This window comes from Anarrhichthys ocellatus, unplaced genomic scaffold (assembly GCF_004355925.1).
Source record: "Anarrhichthys ocellatus isolate YVR2014 unplaced genomic scaffold, GSC_Weel_1.0 scaffold27, whole genome shotgun sequence".
Classification (NCBI taxonomy): domain Eukaryota; kingdom Metazoa; phylum Chordata; class Actinopteri; order Perciformes; family Anarhichadidae; genus Anarrhichthys; species Anarrhichthys ocellatus.
This window is the reverse complement of record NW_022280057.1, coordinates 5,105,968-5,120,213: the sequence shown is the minus strand read 5'-3', so window position 1 is coordinate 5,120,213 and position 14,246 is coordinate 5,105,968. Positions and strand designations below refer to the sequence as shown.

Below are 14,246 nucleotides of genomic sequence, written 5' to 3'. Positions count from 1 at the left end.
CACACACACACACACACACACACACACACACACACACACACACACACACTCTCACACACACATACACACCCCCGGGGGATGCAGGCAGACCACTAGCAGCTTAACAGGCTTTGAGACATTTAACTAAAAGGCTTGGTGCTCTCACTGCCAGCTGTTGCTTGAAAAGCTATATGTGTGTCATGTCAGGGGTTGTAGTGGAGGCTTCTGCTTAAGACGTTTGAATCGCATTTACTCAGGTGAATAGAGTAAAGTTTGTCCTGCATGTTGCACTTGAGTCATTTCAGCATATTTAATGAAGTTGATGTACTCACAAGGTTCTTAAATATATTTGAGTTGTATTCACATTGTTGAATGCACTTATTGTGAGTAGCTTTGGATGAAACAGTCGGCTAAATAAATGTAGTGGATGTCATTGCCTGGCTCACAGTGACACACATACTGGCCCTCCAGTAGACATGTAACACTGCAGAATTTTAGCACTGGCATAATCATGCCTGCAGGTCATGTAATGTTACCCCTGTTGTCAAGATACGAGGAAAGAAACACTACATGTAATAATTTAAGTAATGCATTCATACTCTTTTACTAGAATTACAGTTGTGATATAATCTATCAAAAATATAGAAAACAAATCTGGTTGGTCAGTGGAAATGTTGTGCATTCAAAGTGCAGTATTGATGGCTAGTGAGCCGTGTGTTTTCACAGATCAGATCAGAGATGATGCATTTGGTTTAGACTTCCTACATACTCTACTTTAGTCGTCACATGACCTTCAGTGTGTATGAGAGGAGTCCAATTAGCAGTTTGGAGCCTTGAAACAAGCCTTGAAATAGTTTGAAAAGAAATCTCCCTCTTGATTGTGATTTTATCTTTTTGTTTCAGATTGCTCACTGTTGTGATGCAGGCTGGCTTAGTACAGCCTTCTATTCCTCAACGATCCCTTTCATCCATAAGCCTTAATACTATTCATCATACCAGCCTGTGCAAAGCTCTATATTGTCCCGAAATAGTCAAACGGATCTCTTATCTAAATGTGCGGGGTAGAGTAAAGATTGATAAGGTGTTATAGTTTCAAAGATCTGTCCAAACACAAAGAAACAGTGGAGTTGTGTTGGCTTGTTGTTGGTTTATCCACTTTGTGAAGTATAATTTATTGGCATTGCCCGGTATCACTCACGCTGTTATTCAATAGGCTTTTCATGCCCACAACAGTAATGGCTCCTTATCCAACTCAAACTCACTAGAAGACAAAGAGAAACTCCCTAAAACCTTTGAGAAAAGAGAGGAGATTCTAAGTGAGACTGCACCACAGCCTCCTTTCATTGTACTCGACATTGATAACCAGTCTGTGTAGTGTTCAGCAGGTTCCCATTGCTCACTGCTGGAGAAACCTTCAGTAATACCAGATTGGATTCCCTCAAAGGCAAAAAAAAAAAGTGCTATGAATGAAAGCAGGCTTGTAATGGGTCTCTGTCGTAATGGCAGCATTGTTGCCAAACACCCCAAAATAACCCACTCAAAGGAGACGCACACAGAAACACATGCTTCTCAAATTGAGAGATGACAGAGGGATTTGTGTGAATGACTTAAGCAGTGCATCTCCCAGCTGTGTGATCTGCCTCCTTCTTAACAGCTGCACGTGCCTCTTCTGAGATGGTGTGTGTGTGTGTGTGTGACATGCTCAAAAGTGTGTATGTTTAAGTGCGTAATACAGATTTTCTGTTTGTTTGTGCTTGTTTGTTTTTGTTCATGTCACTGTAATACGCCTCGAGGCGTCTCTTCATGAAGAATGTGTCAGGGTTGTATTTGGGGGTGTTAAAAATGTGTCCCTCTGTCTTACCTCTGTTTTTCAACCTGTATTTCTTCTCCTCTTTCTCTCCCCCAGTGTCGAGCATGTTATCTCCCCGTGTAGCTTTAATAGCGAGTGTGGCATCCCACAACCTGCCAGTATCACAACTTGATAGCAACATCTTCATTAATGCTGTTATTATCATTTGGTATTTCTGACAATTTGTGGGTTTCTCTATTTTTGGCATGTCTCTTCTCAATAAATAGTTGGAGTCTTTGTCAAAGAACAGGAGCAAATTGCTACTTGATGACAGCTGACGCTCTGAAGTCCACTATCTTGCCTGCCTGACTTGATGGTCTGCTGTAAAATAAATGGTGTCAGTCTTCCCCAGCAGGCGTGCTCGGAGGAAACAAGGTCGTGTCCGCTCTCCAACAGAGCCCGTCTATTCTGGCTCGCCGTCCCCTCTCCTCTGGCCTTCAGGGTGAATCAGCATTAACAGACCTAGTTCTCCTAAAAACACAGGGTGGCTGAGGCCCAGGAGTAGAGCTGGGTGTCGGTACTCGATGTCTTTAAGGCACCGGCTGAAATAAACCAGTACCACGTAGTATCGAAACTTCTCCAGTCAAACAATACTAGCGTTTGGTCTTTTGTACCCAGATCTAGAAAACCATTCACTATTTATATGGTTTTGCTCACGGCCAATCACCGCAAGCGCTCTTCAATTCACTGCGAGGTGTGATTGGCTCACTGCTGCAGCAGCTACACCTCATCGTGCTGAGATACCAAAGTATTGCTGTACTACAGGCCTGTGCCATTTGATTACAATAAATATGCTGGTGGCATTTTACGTAACCGAATGCTTCCATTTACACGATGGGTATCAAATAAAGTAAAAAAGTATCAAATTAAGTACTCTATTGCTATCAGTGTCACTTTAAGGGTACTGGTATCGTGATCTTTTTTCCAAACCCTACCCAACCGTACCCAGGACCATGTGAGGTCTGAAGAAGAAGAAGAAGAAGAAGGCATGGCGGATAAATAAAGATGTAAGCCAGCGTGTCGGCCCTGCTGTGGGCTGGTCCGTCTGCTGACTGTCCCTCTGTTCTCCGCAGCCACCAGCAGGGCGTCTTTGAGCCGTCGCTATCAGCAGCCTTCACATGGCTCTGGAGTGGCGTCGCAAAGACAAGAAGAGGGTGGGGGGGTCGCTCTCAGATCCGTTGTCTCTGGGGGGGAGACAGACGGCGCTGTTTGTATGAGGAAGAAAGAGATGAGGGGAGGAGAGGGTTGTTTTCCACCTCTTTGTGGTGATTAAAGGTTTTTGGGGGGACTGCTTAGAGGAAACTCTTGTCAGCTGAGTTCAAGGACATCCTTCTTAAGCTGCTGAAACGACTGTGCACACATGCTGCATCCAGATTGCACATGTGGCCTGTCGGATAAACAGCTGGAAGGGCATTTTGTTCTTCTGAGATTATGTTAATGGTATCACCTCTTTATTCAGGATGGAAGCACAATGCATTCAAATCAAACCTTGGATACATATATTGACCCCATACTTTATCATACAGCACTGTTGAGGCCTCAGGCTGATGAGCAGCAGTAATCAGGTTCCCTTCAGGTCGGAGCTTCTTGTTTTTTCCGTGAAAACGTTTCTCAGAATTCCAGAGATAATACATTTGTTAATTCATAAAAAACATAATGCTTCCGTAGTTCAGTGAAGTGATCCATAGGGACTACTCTACAGTGTCGCTCCAGTTTATTGCATTATTTTCATAATCAATTGATCAATAAAAAGTCATAAAACACAATAAGAAATCTGAAACCTCGAGGTAATGGGTGAGTATTTTTGCTTTATAAATATAATTAACCTTTGAATAGTACACTATGGTAACTTGGATATGGTGAAGGTGAGCAAATGCAGCAGGGCGCTGTGTTGTGGATGTGTTGTGTGAGTCTGCTCTGACTTATCGTGGTCGATCAGAGGGAAAGATTTGTCTGGAAGATGTCACACTGCGCTCATCCTCTCACAGAGACGTTCTTCCTCTTTTGTCTGCTTGTCTTTAAGCAGGAAATTCAAAAGGCTGTTCAGAGGACAGTAACTCTGTGAAGCAAGATGTTGGATGCACTTTTTTTTTTTGTTGTCATTACTGTTGAATTCTGTCGTATAAAGCCTGTAGATCTGTTTTAAGCGAACCATCCAGAGGCAACCAGCTGCCTGTGTGTTGTACTTCTGTCTGCTTAGCGAGCATATGTCCATGTGTCTTGTGATGTTGATGTTTTTTCTCTCAGCCCCGTCTTATCTGATTCTCTTTCTCTTCCTCTGTGTTCTGCAGGAGGACTGCTTCATTTTCATCCAGATAATGTTTGCAGCGACGACCGGGACAAGGTAAGCATGAAACATGAGCTGTGCCTGTTGCCTCTGCTTAGAATAGGATTTGTATGTCATTGTTTTTGTTTCTTATTCATTTCCCCCCCCTCCCCTCCACCTCTGTGTGCAGATGGAAGACAGCCCGAGCCCGAAAAGGCAGCGTCTTTCCCAGCAGGCCATGTTGGATCTAAACTCCGCCCCTCCCTCCACTCCTTCCTCTCCCATTCGCCCCTGGGAGTTGCCTCCCAGTCGCAGACCACACCCCCACTACATGCCAGAGAGATGCCACACGCCTGTTCGCAACCGACGCAGGTAAGTATGTGTATGTGAGACGCAAATACAAGACCCGAAATATATACGTGGAAAGTGCTTATTTGGTCTTACAAACATTCAAAAGATTCAAAAATGTTCAATCACAGTTATATGAAACAAACCAAAACAAGGTCTCCCAAAATAGTCTTTGAATCTTTTCTAAATATTTCTACGCCATAAATTAATATAAGAATGAATTGGATCAGCCAGGATTTTATTTCGTTACTGCCAGTAATGCACTGGTGAAATAATTGAAATAGAGCTGAAATTATAAGACAATTATCCTGCAACTGTTCTGATAATCACTTTATTAAGTCATTTTCTCTGCGTTATTTCTCGTTTTCTATCATTGTCATTACAATTTACAAAGATATTTGTATAACAAACAAGAACTTAACATCATTTTCACAACACTTCCAAATCTCCAGCCGAACCGTTGGTGGTCAGGCTGCATTGTGGGTAACGCTCACATGCACTACAAGCACGAGCAGCCGGCACGGCTATGTAAATACAGCAAGGAGAAGCTCAGATAACACACCGAGTGAGAGTGACTTAATCCTCTGCTCAGGTTTTTCATTTTATTCAACCTTCATTTATAAAAGGTAGTTTCATTGAGACGAGGTCTCATTCTCAAGAGAAGAGTTAGCCATTACACCACCATGTCTTTACATAGCAAAGAGTTGTTTGCTGCTATATTAATGCTCTGAATATCATATTTATGACCTTTTTAATTGGTGGAGTATCTGTTAAGCTTTCCTCTATTTTTTCTTTTATTTTTTTTTTTTCTTCTTCACCTCAGCCCTCCAATGAGACGCCAGCGTGGCCGGAGAGACCGTCTGATCCGCCACCACCACCACCATGCCCACAACAACCACCACCACTACAACAACAGCAACAACAACAACCACCACCACCACCACCACCCCAACGCCCACCTCCATCATCACCACCAGCACCACCTGCACTCCCACCACGGCTCGTCGCCAGGCCACCAGGACGAGAATTACCGTCACCCGGCTCCCCCTCAGGGCTACTCACCCTTCAGCCAGCAACCTCCCCGAGGGCTGGGGCCCGGGCTTGAAGAGCGCCCAGGTCACCATCCCCCAAATCCCTCACCGAGGCCCCTCCACCAGTCACCCAACCTGTCTCCCAGGCTGCTGCACCCTGTGGCCCATCCACAGCACCCACATCCACACCCCCACCCGTCCCAGCAGAGCAGCGTGGTGCTGGACCTCCATGAGCAGGTGACATGAGCAGCATTATTTACTTAAATATGTCGTGTCCAATATTTAACAAATTGTTACACCATTAATTAGTGATTGTCATGAGCAGTGTGTACTTTTAAGCCGTCTCTAGAAATACAGTGAAGCACACGACTAGTAAACGCTTTACATTACTAGATGAACTGTGAAGTCGCTCACGTAATTTATTAGCAGGTGAAAGAGTGAGTTGAGATGATTGAATAATAATTCAAGTTCACATAAGAGTTCAAATCATAATGAATGCCAGTAACAACATGGAAAGGCTTTTTGTCAAAATACTATTGTAACTACAAGACCTCCTCTCAAAGGTATCATCATACCGTCATATTTCCAAATAGGTCTGTTAATCATGAAATATGAATCTCATCATCTCAGAACAGGCCTGTATTTGGGAAACCCCGCTCGGCACAAAAGATAAATGTGTGTTGTCGGCACTGATTCATGAGGTTTTGCTTTATTTGCTACCTGACTAATGTGGACTACATCTTGGAACTCCAGCAGCTCAGCTTTAAATCGCAGTCTGTGTTGGTAGCGTTGACCTTTGCCCTTTGATCTCCATGTTTAGGGTTCGGCTCCGGTATCATATCCCGTGTCTCCTCCGGGAGCGCCACCAGGCCTGCCGCCTCGCTCCACTCCTCAGCAGATCCCAGCATGCTCGGTAGTCTTCAGTGGACAGCACTACCCCGTCTGCAGTGTCCCTCCCGTGAGTCTGTTGGTTTGTTTACATGACAGTTGCACATTTTCTGCTACTGATTCTGATATTGATAAATATTGCTGCCATTTTCCTTTCTCTCTGCCAGGTCCTGCAGACTTGTTCTGTGCAGCACTTACCCATACCCTACCCGTTCCCATCGTTGCTGTCCAGTGACCCCACCTTCCTGCTCCCCCCTCCTCACCTCCCCCACCCCCCAGCACACCTTTCCCACCACCCACCTCACCTGCCACAGCCCGGACAATTTGGACCCTATCCGACGCAGCAGTCCCGATCGGTGAGTAGAAACTCTCGTTGTGCTCAACCTGATTTAGTATCGGAGGCAGCTTTTGTGAATATTATAAAATATGGCATTTAAAATATGGCAACTAGTGTGACTGTTAGCGTCTTTGAGCAAAGCTCTAAATATTTAGCATGCTGTATAAAGAAATGAAGCTGCGAAGGTGTTTTATAATTAAACCAAAATGGATGATACATGTTTTATACATTTGAGTTGAAGCAATTAGTGCAGCTCTCCTTGAGTGTTTGCGAGCATCTGGAAATACCGCAGTGTTGGTAATAAATCAGGACGGGTACTGAAATAGGCACTGAAAAACACTGTGGTATCGCAGTTAAAGAAGTCGTTCTGGGCTAAAATTACAACTGTGTTCCAATAATGTGTGTCAGAGGTTACAAAGGCTAAAGAAGATCCTTATTTAATAGCTGGATGCTCACTGAGAATCTTTAAATTACATTAGTAGAAAAAACAAAGCAGTATAAAAGTTAGGTTGAACGACTGTTGAATATTTGTATGATATTACGTCCTAACTCCTACTCATTTACAGGATTTGTTAAGGGTTGATATGCCTCCTCCACCTCACCATCTGTTATTTAATGTTTAAATAGTTTTTGTTGCCGTGATCACGTGACACGATCTCTGAGGGTAACGGTGTGTGTTTTCTACTACCAGCCGCTACAGAGGATAGAGAACGACGTGGAGCTCCTTGGAGAGCACCTGTCTCTGGGTGCTGGGCTCCACTATCCTCCTGCCGCCCACCCGGCCCTCACACCACACTCCGCCCAGCTCCACTTTCTCTCCCATGACCCCCTTCCACAGGAGTTCTTCGGAGTGGTGAGCAAAAAGAATAATACAAAGACGTTTGTTTTCCTTTTGCAGAAAATCCATGTGAATGATTTGTCATGCACGTGTCCTCCATTGCTCCTTTAGTCCTATCCAAACTTTATTCCTCGGCGTCTGCCGGGGCGACGGTACCGATCACAGCAGCCACTGCCACCTTCGCCTTACCACCCCAGCCTCCTGCCTTACTTCCTGTAAGTAGATCAGTACATCAGGTGGACTTAACCCTTTAGCAATCACTTGTATCCCAAAGCGGCAAAACCTTTTTTTTTTTTAATATGATTTCAGCACAGTCCTCTCCAATAGAATCTAAAACGGGTCTCCAAAGACTCGTGTCTCCTTGCAGAAGTTGTAAATATATTATATAGAATTAAATTATAAAGCCAACTTGAAACGGATGGTTTGACATCGTCTGGACTACAGCCAGGGCTGTAAGATCGTTAACCGTGCACAGCACCAAAGAACACTGAGGGTTCTCTTATAGCTGTTTAATTCAGGTGAGGCAGCATGGAAGCAGAAGTTACACTGTAGAGAATTAAGCTCACCAGAACAACTTTGTATGAACCGTTCAACCCAAAATGTATGAATTTCTGGACAGAGCCACATTAAACGCACATATGTGCCGACATGCTGCTTGCACCTTACACGTGCATTAATTTTAAGATGCGACTGTTAAAAGGGCAAAGGAATGGTTACATTTTTCATTTGTATTGGCCAAATATACAGTTGTATTTATTTTATGGAATATGCAACCAATTGCAGGGTGTTGATTATTGTGTTAGGTGACTAAAATTACAGCAGACAGAAAAGGAAATCCCCCAAATACAATCCAAGGATGGTCACATCATTTTATTTTGTTGAAACTACAATAATGATTTTTTTTTTTTCATCAAGTACATTTGAAGTCTTCTCTGAGATTAGAGAAGTTTTAGTAATTTACACATTAGTTAGATCTGTAGAACCAAGATAAACGAGCATTTGTTTGTCTACAAAAGAATTGTGAGATAAAGGTGAAACATGTCTTCTTGAGTCTTTAACATAGAAATCACTAAAATAATGGTGAAATACTAAATACACAGAAAATATAAAGTATGATTTCCATATTTTGAATGAAATGGCAAATACAGATTTTTTTTTTTTTTAATTTTTTTTTATTTTGGCCATTAACTATTTAATTGAGTTGCTTAATTTGCTTCTTTGATGAACTGAGCTTACATCCTCCTCCTGTAGTTCAATGCTGCCAGTCCAGCCCACAGGACCTGCGATCAGTCTAGAGCTGGATGTAGACGATGGAGAAGTGGAAAATTATGAGGTTCATCTTTCTCTGCCTTTTAATTATTTTGTGTGTATGACTGCTGGATGCAGACTCTTATTCTTCACTTGTTGCTGATGTTGTTTTGTTTTGTCCCCTCACAGGCCCTCCTGAACCTCGCTGAACGTCTGGGAGAGGCAAAACTCCGAGGACTGACCAAGGGAGACATCGAACAGCTTCCTTCCTATCGGTTCAATCCAAATAACCATCAGTCTGAACAAACACTGTGAGTGCTGCCCTGTTACTCCAGGTCACCGCTTGTTGATTGGGGGAATTTTCCATGAAGTTTTACATTGACTACATTGGATATATGTGATTTTGTGAAATCTACTTAAAAGCCTATTGGAAAACAGTTAAATGTCATCTCTGTCTGTTTGGGTTGGGCATTGTGAGAAAAACAACAACAGTGTCTTGTGGTCTAACTCGATAACCAATCTGCTTTCACGCCCAGTGTGTCATGTACAAAGTGTGATGAACAGATTTCTTGTGTTGCCGTACTTCACGTGCCCGTACCCGCTGTGTTGCAGGTGTGTGGTGTGTATGAGTGATTTTGAATCCCGCCAACTGCTGCGAGTCCTGCCCTGCAGCCACGAGTTCCACGGGAAGTGTGTCGACAAGTGGCTAAGGGTAAGTACCCCCCCCCCCCCCCCCACACAAAAACACCCATACCCTCTTAATTACAGAAGGGGAGCGAGAATCACGGAAACAAACACCAGGCTTGTGTCTACATGTTCATTCAGCACAGAAGAGTTAAACCACACTAAAACCCCAGGACAGGAACATCTGAAGAAGAAGCTGAACACATAAGAAATGCTCTGGAACACTAAGTTCTTGTGTGAATCATAACGTAGTCTTATGATTTAGAGGCATGGTGTCATTTGCCCAAAGCCTCGGTGTGAATTGGATTACAAATGTGAAGAAAATGGTGGAGTAGTAGTAGTAGTGGTGAGTTTAGTTACTGTGCAAATGTGCAGTTTTAGGAATGGGCATGTTGTGTGATCAACAGGACTGAAGTTATAATCTAACTGGATCCATTTTGTTTCCTCTCTCCGTCATCAGGCCAACAGGACGTGTCCCATTTGTCGGGCTGACGCCTCCGAGGTCCAGAGAGACTCAGAGTGACCACATGATGGAGCCAGATGCTCCTAAATGTCTGTCAAACACGCTCGGCACTCCCTGCTCCTGATATATTGACCCACATGTACGTGCTTACACACACACACACACACACACACACACACACACACATACCCCACTTCCTTGTGTTTTTGTGCAGCACCTTCTGCTCGTTTGTTATCCTTTCAATTTTTATCACATCTCCCTTCTTTTTGCTCTGATCAGATTCCCTCTTCAGCAGTTATTTTACTCTCTGTTCACATGAATGCAAGCGCTCACATCTTTTTAGTGAATCTCACCCTGCCTGACCACGATTCTGCTGGTGTGTGTGTGTGTGTGTGTGTGTGTGTGTGTGTGTGTGTGTGTGTGTACACGTGCATGCACCACAACTGTGCAAGCGTTGTTTGGTCAGCCCTGTAATGCCGGGCTGTGGTACATGACTGTGTGTGAGAGAGATATTTTTAGATGTCCTGGAGCATGCCTGAGTTTCTGTTGTGTATCAGACAAGGGTAACGACATGGGAGCACTTTTGCTCTCATGAGTGACTGACTTTACTTCCTGTTTGTACGTTTATGCACTGTCTGTCTGTCTGCATACTCTGTGTGTATGTATGTTCTAGACTTAAATCCTTTTCTCTAGTTTGACACTAAGGGTCCATGCTGCCACTATATTTCTCGGTTGCCTATTTGATCCATTTGTTTCAGTAGATTATTATTATTATTGTTATTATTATTACTCAACCATTATAAGTGATTGTTTTCCTGCCTGGCAGTTACCTCATCATTCCGGTTTTGATCATCCTTCATTACAAACGCTTCACGGCACTACTTTGAAATTAAGCACATTATATATTTTTCTTTTCCTTTTTCTTTTCTTAGTAAAGATAAGTTTGTCTGTGAATTTGCGGTGGCACATGTGTTGCATATATACATATATCTATATATACTGTATAAATCTATGAATATCTGTATACCAAATAAAATGCTTGATATGAACTTTTTAAACTTAGCATTTTGTATTTTTTTTTCTTTTGTGTTTTTTTTCAAAGCTGCATATTATGAGCTAGAGAAATACGTTGGGTTATGGTTGTGCTGCATTCCTCTGTGTTAGAGTTGAAGTGGTGGTAATATTAAAAACGACACTGACTGCAGATCGCTGCTTTGGGTGACTCCATCTTTTCAGATTTTGGTCTGGAGGTGCAGTGACTTCCAGCTGCCACTAGGCGGCGTTACTGTTCTTCTGGACTGCCATCACGCCACATCTGCCCAGGTTGTGCCCGTATGTTCCCCTGATACACTCTTTGGTTTGCAGGTTGACAGCATATCACATTATCACAATTTAACTGCAGGTTGTTATGCTTGTTAAACAGAACATGCACATTCGAGACAGTACACACACACACCCAACACCCCCCTCTCTGGGTTCATCATACTCTCGACTGCCACATATATATGTTACAGTCCTGTAAGTTACTCTGCAGCATTCCTAAACAATGTAGTGGAACTATAATAAAGACCGTAGTGGACAACTTCTGAACTTCAAGTATTATCAGTGAACATTAAACCTACAATGCAATCTAAATTAATGTCTACATACAGTTGGTCCTCCCCTCGCAGCACTCATCTGTCTCTCCATAGTCGATGTGCAGCTGCGTTACATGACTGCACACAGCTGTCTCTGTAGCAGCACGCACCTGTAGTTGTGTGCCTTCTGTTACTGTACGCACTAATGCAGCATCTACAGTCCAAACGGCAGATGTCAACTCAAGGCTCTGCCGGATAAATGGCCACATTTTTTGCGAGCAACTTGCGTGGTGCTGCTTGAGGCGCAGACAACACAAATGTCATTGTTCTTCACTGAGGAGCATTTACACAGCTTGTTAAGGAACAATGTGAGAGCGAGGGCACAAGCACCACGGAACGGTTTTCATTTTCTGTACATTGAGTCGGTCCCACTGACCTGCAGTGACTTCTGTTATGAAAGAATAACAGAAGAGACACCTGTCCAAAGAATGTTTTGTAGTTCTCGAAGTAAGAGCTTGTATCAAATCTTGGTTCACTCTCTGTGATTGAGGAAGACCACCGGAACAAAATAGACCAAGATGATGAAAAAAAGCTCTAAAATACTGAACCTAGAGTTGTGGCTGTGCACAAATGTGGTCACGGCTTCTTTAATCCTGGTTTGCAGGTGTCACTTTGAGTTCTTTAAATCCTAGGTCTGACTACTTGCATTTGTTTTGTAGACACTTATTTACTTTTATATATTATTGTTTACTTGATCTGGACACTACACATCTTGTACCAGATGTGACTAAAAGCTCATTTTAATCTGTGGTCCCTGTGAAGAGGCCACAAGTGCTGCGCAGGTTACAGAGTTAAAAGATCAAAAACCTAACACTTTGTAAAAACCAGATACAATAAAACACCAATGGAAACCCGCAACCACCCCGAAACACAATATCAGCAATCCCAATACTATCAACAAGAGACGATTCATCAGTACAAGAAATGTCCAACCAGACGCTCAGTACCAGTGTCGGCCACATACACTGTCTCTGCTGCTATTTTTATCACCTTCATCTGTGTTACAGTGTTGTTGTGGTTGTAAACTGAAAAACAGTTGTCAAACCGCATGTGACGCAGGTTCATGCCATCAACATCACAAAGTCAGACTTTCTTTATTTTTGAGTTCATGTTTAATTCAAGGAGAAACCTCTTGGCTGAGGACTGATGACTCACTGTCCTCATCCGTTTGCTTCCGTTCTCTTTTCAGTTCCCCGTCTTCCACTCCATCATCTCTCCCTTTTGCTCTTTTCCCTTTTTTTCTTCTTCTACGACTTCTGTCCGTTCCTTCAGTCTTTGCTCCCCTTCTCTCTCCTGCCCTCCTCCTGTCCCGTTTCTTCTCCTCTGCCTCACCACTCCGTCCTTCCTCTCCTCCTGTCTTTTTTACTTATGCATCTTCTAACCCGCCCTCGACCTCTCCGCTGTGATCACCACCCACTCCTTTAACGCGCTTCCGCTGCAGAATGGTGAAGTGGAAGTGATGGGGAATGTCTGCCTAAAACGGTCCGCACAGTTACTTCACTCAAATTGGAACAAGTTGTATTTGTCTCGTCTCGTCTTGCTTTTTCTTTCCCCCTCACCCATCTTCAATTTCATAACCAGGGCTGTACGGGGCCACAAGTTGCCCAGGTTGTTTTATGTCAGATGAGCTCCTCTTCATGTTGTAAAAAAGTGTGGATGAGGATCATTTTCTCTTTCCACATAAATAGCCCACTGTTCATTTAGTGATATTGCCACAAACCGCATCATCGGTAAAAACATTCCAGAGTTGTAAATGTAAACATTCCAAATGTTTTCCATTTTCCGTAATGTATTCAGCTCCGACTTCCTCAGGGTCCTTCTACTCCATATGTAGCTGTGCTTTGGCCCATTATGTCTGTTTACAATTCATGGTTGCATGCGAGTGTGCATTTAGGACTCAATTATATTTCAAGCAGGAGAGTTTGAAGTGAAGGAGACGTGACTCTGTAAGGATCAGTGTGAAATCAGAGCCATGACGTCCCCTGTGGCCTCAGAGCGAGGCTCGATGACTTGTAATCAGGTTGGTCTTTGTTTTTGACTTTTTAATTTGTTGTTTTGCTTTATGTTTGCAAGGACAAAGTCCTTTATTGATTTATTTGCTGATTATTTACCAGCGACAATGCAGATATACGTTGTAACATTGGGAGAAGGAATGCAACAAATGTAAAGTGTATAAAGGGCGTCTAGCTGAAGCTACACTGATGTTTGAGTTGTTGGTTAAGATATGAGATTGAATTAGGTTGTGGTTAGCATACAGGTCATTAGAATGTCCTCGCAAATGCAAGTGTGTGTGTGTGTGTGTGTGTGTGTGTGTGTGTGTGTGTGTGTGTGTGTGCGTGCGCAGTTGCAAATCGAAGCAGCAACAAACATCTCCAGGATCAAAGTGTACAATGTTTAATTAATCCGTTGCTCTCCGAAATGTTTTCTTCTTTTGGGACAAAGAAAAGCTGATTTCATGAAATCATTTTTACAATTGTTCTACAAAATAATGAACCCTGACTTATTAATTCTAAATCGATTTTTATGTTCCTTTATTTTCATTCTGTCCTACCTCTGATGCCTGAACAAAGAGAAGAAAAGCTTTTACACCTCTGCTGTCTCCACCGCTCTCCTCCAGGCATCCCACACTTCGTGTGTGTGTGTGTGTGTGTGTGTGTGTGTGTGTGTGTGTGTGTGTG

General features: G+C 43.1%; 1 protein-coding gene across 3 annotated transcripts in view; it reads left to right on the top strand.

Annotated features, from left to right (window-relative positions):
• Window positions 1-14,246, top strand: part of LOC116391785 (E3 ubiquitin-protein ligase RNF38-like) — a 23,179-nt gene that overhangs the window by 1,459 nt on the left and 7,474 nt on the right. The window contains exons 2-13 of one of the 3 annotated variants that reach the window (XR_004213282.1): window positions 4,120-4,172; window positions 4,285-4,466; window positions 5,266-5,710; window positions 6,294-6,431; window positions 6,529-6,717; window positions 7,390-7,551; window positions 7,648-7,751; window positions 8,788-8,869; window positions 8,974-9,095; window positions 9,397-9,496; window positions 9,929-10,070; window positions 11,168-13,461. Coding sequence is in view for 1 of the 3 variants with exons in the window: in XM_031862700.1 (XP_031718560.1) it covers window positions 4,120-4,172; window positions 4,285-4,466; window positions 5,266-5,710; window positions 6,294-6,431; window positions 6,529-6,717; window positions 7,390-7,551; window positions 7,648-7,751; window positions 8,788-8,869; window positions 8,974-9,095; window positions 9,397-9,496; window positions 9,929-9,991 (1,640 nt within the window). In the remaining 2 variants the exon portion in view is untranslated. Of the gene's footprint in view, window positions 1-4,119; window positions 4,173-4,284; window positions 4,467-5,265; window positions 5,711-6,293; window positions 6,432-6,528; window positions 6,718-7,389; window positions 7,552-7,647; window positions 7,752-8,787; window positions 8,870-8,973; window positions 9,096-9,396; window positions 9,497-9,928; window positions 10,990-11,167; window positions 13,462-14,246 lie in introns of those variants that run through there. The other 2 variants (XR_004213281.1, XM_031862700.1) reach the window with 2 other exon arrangements.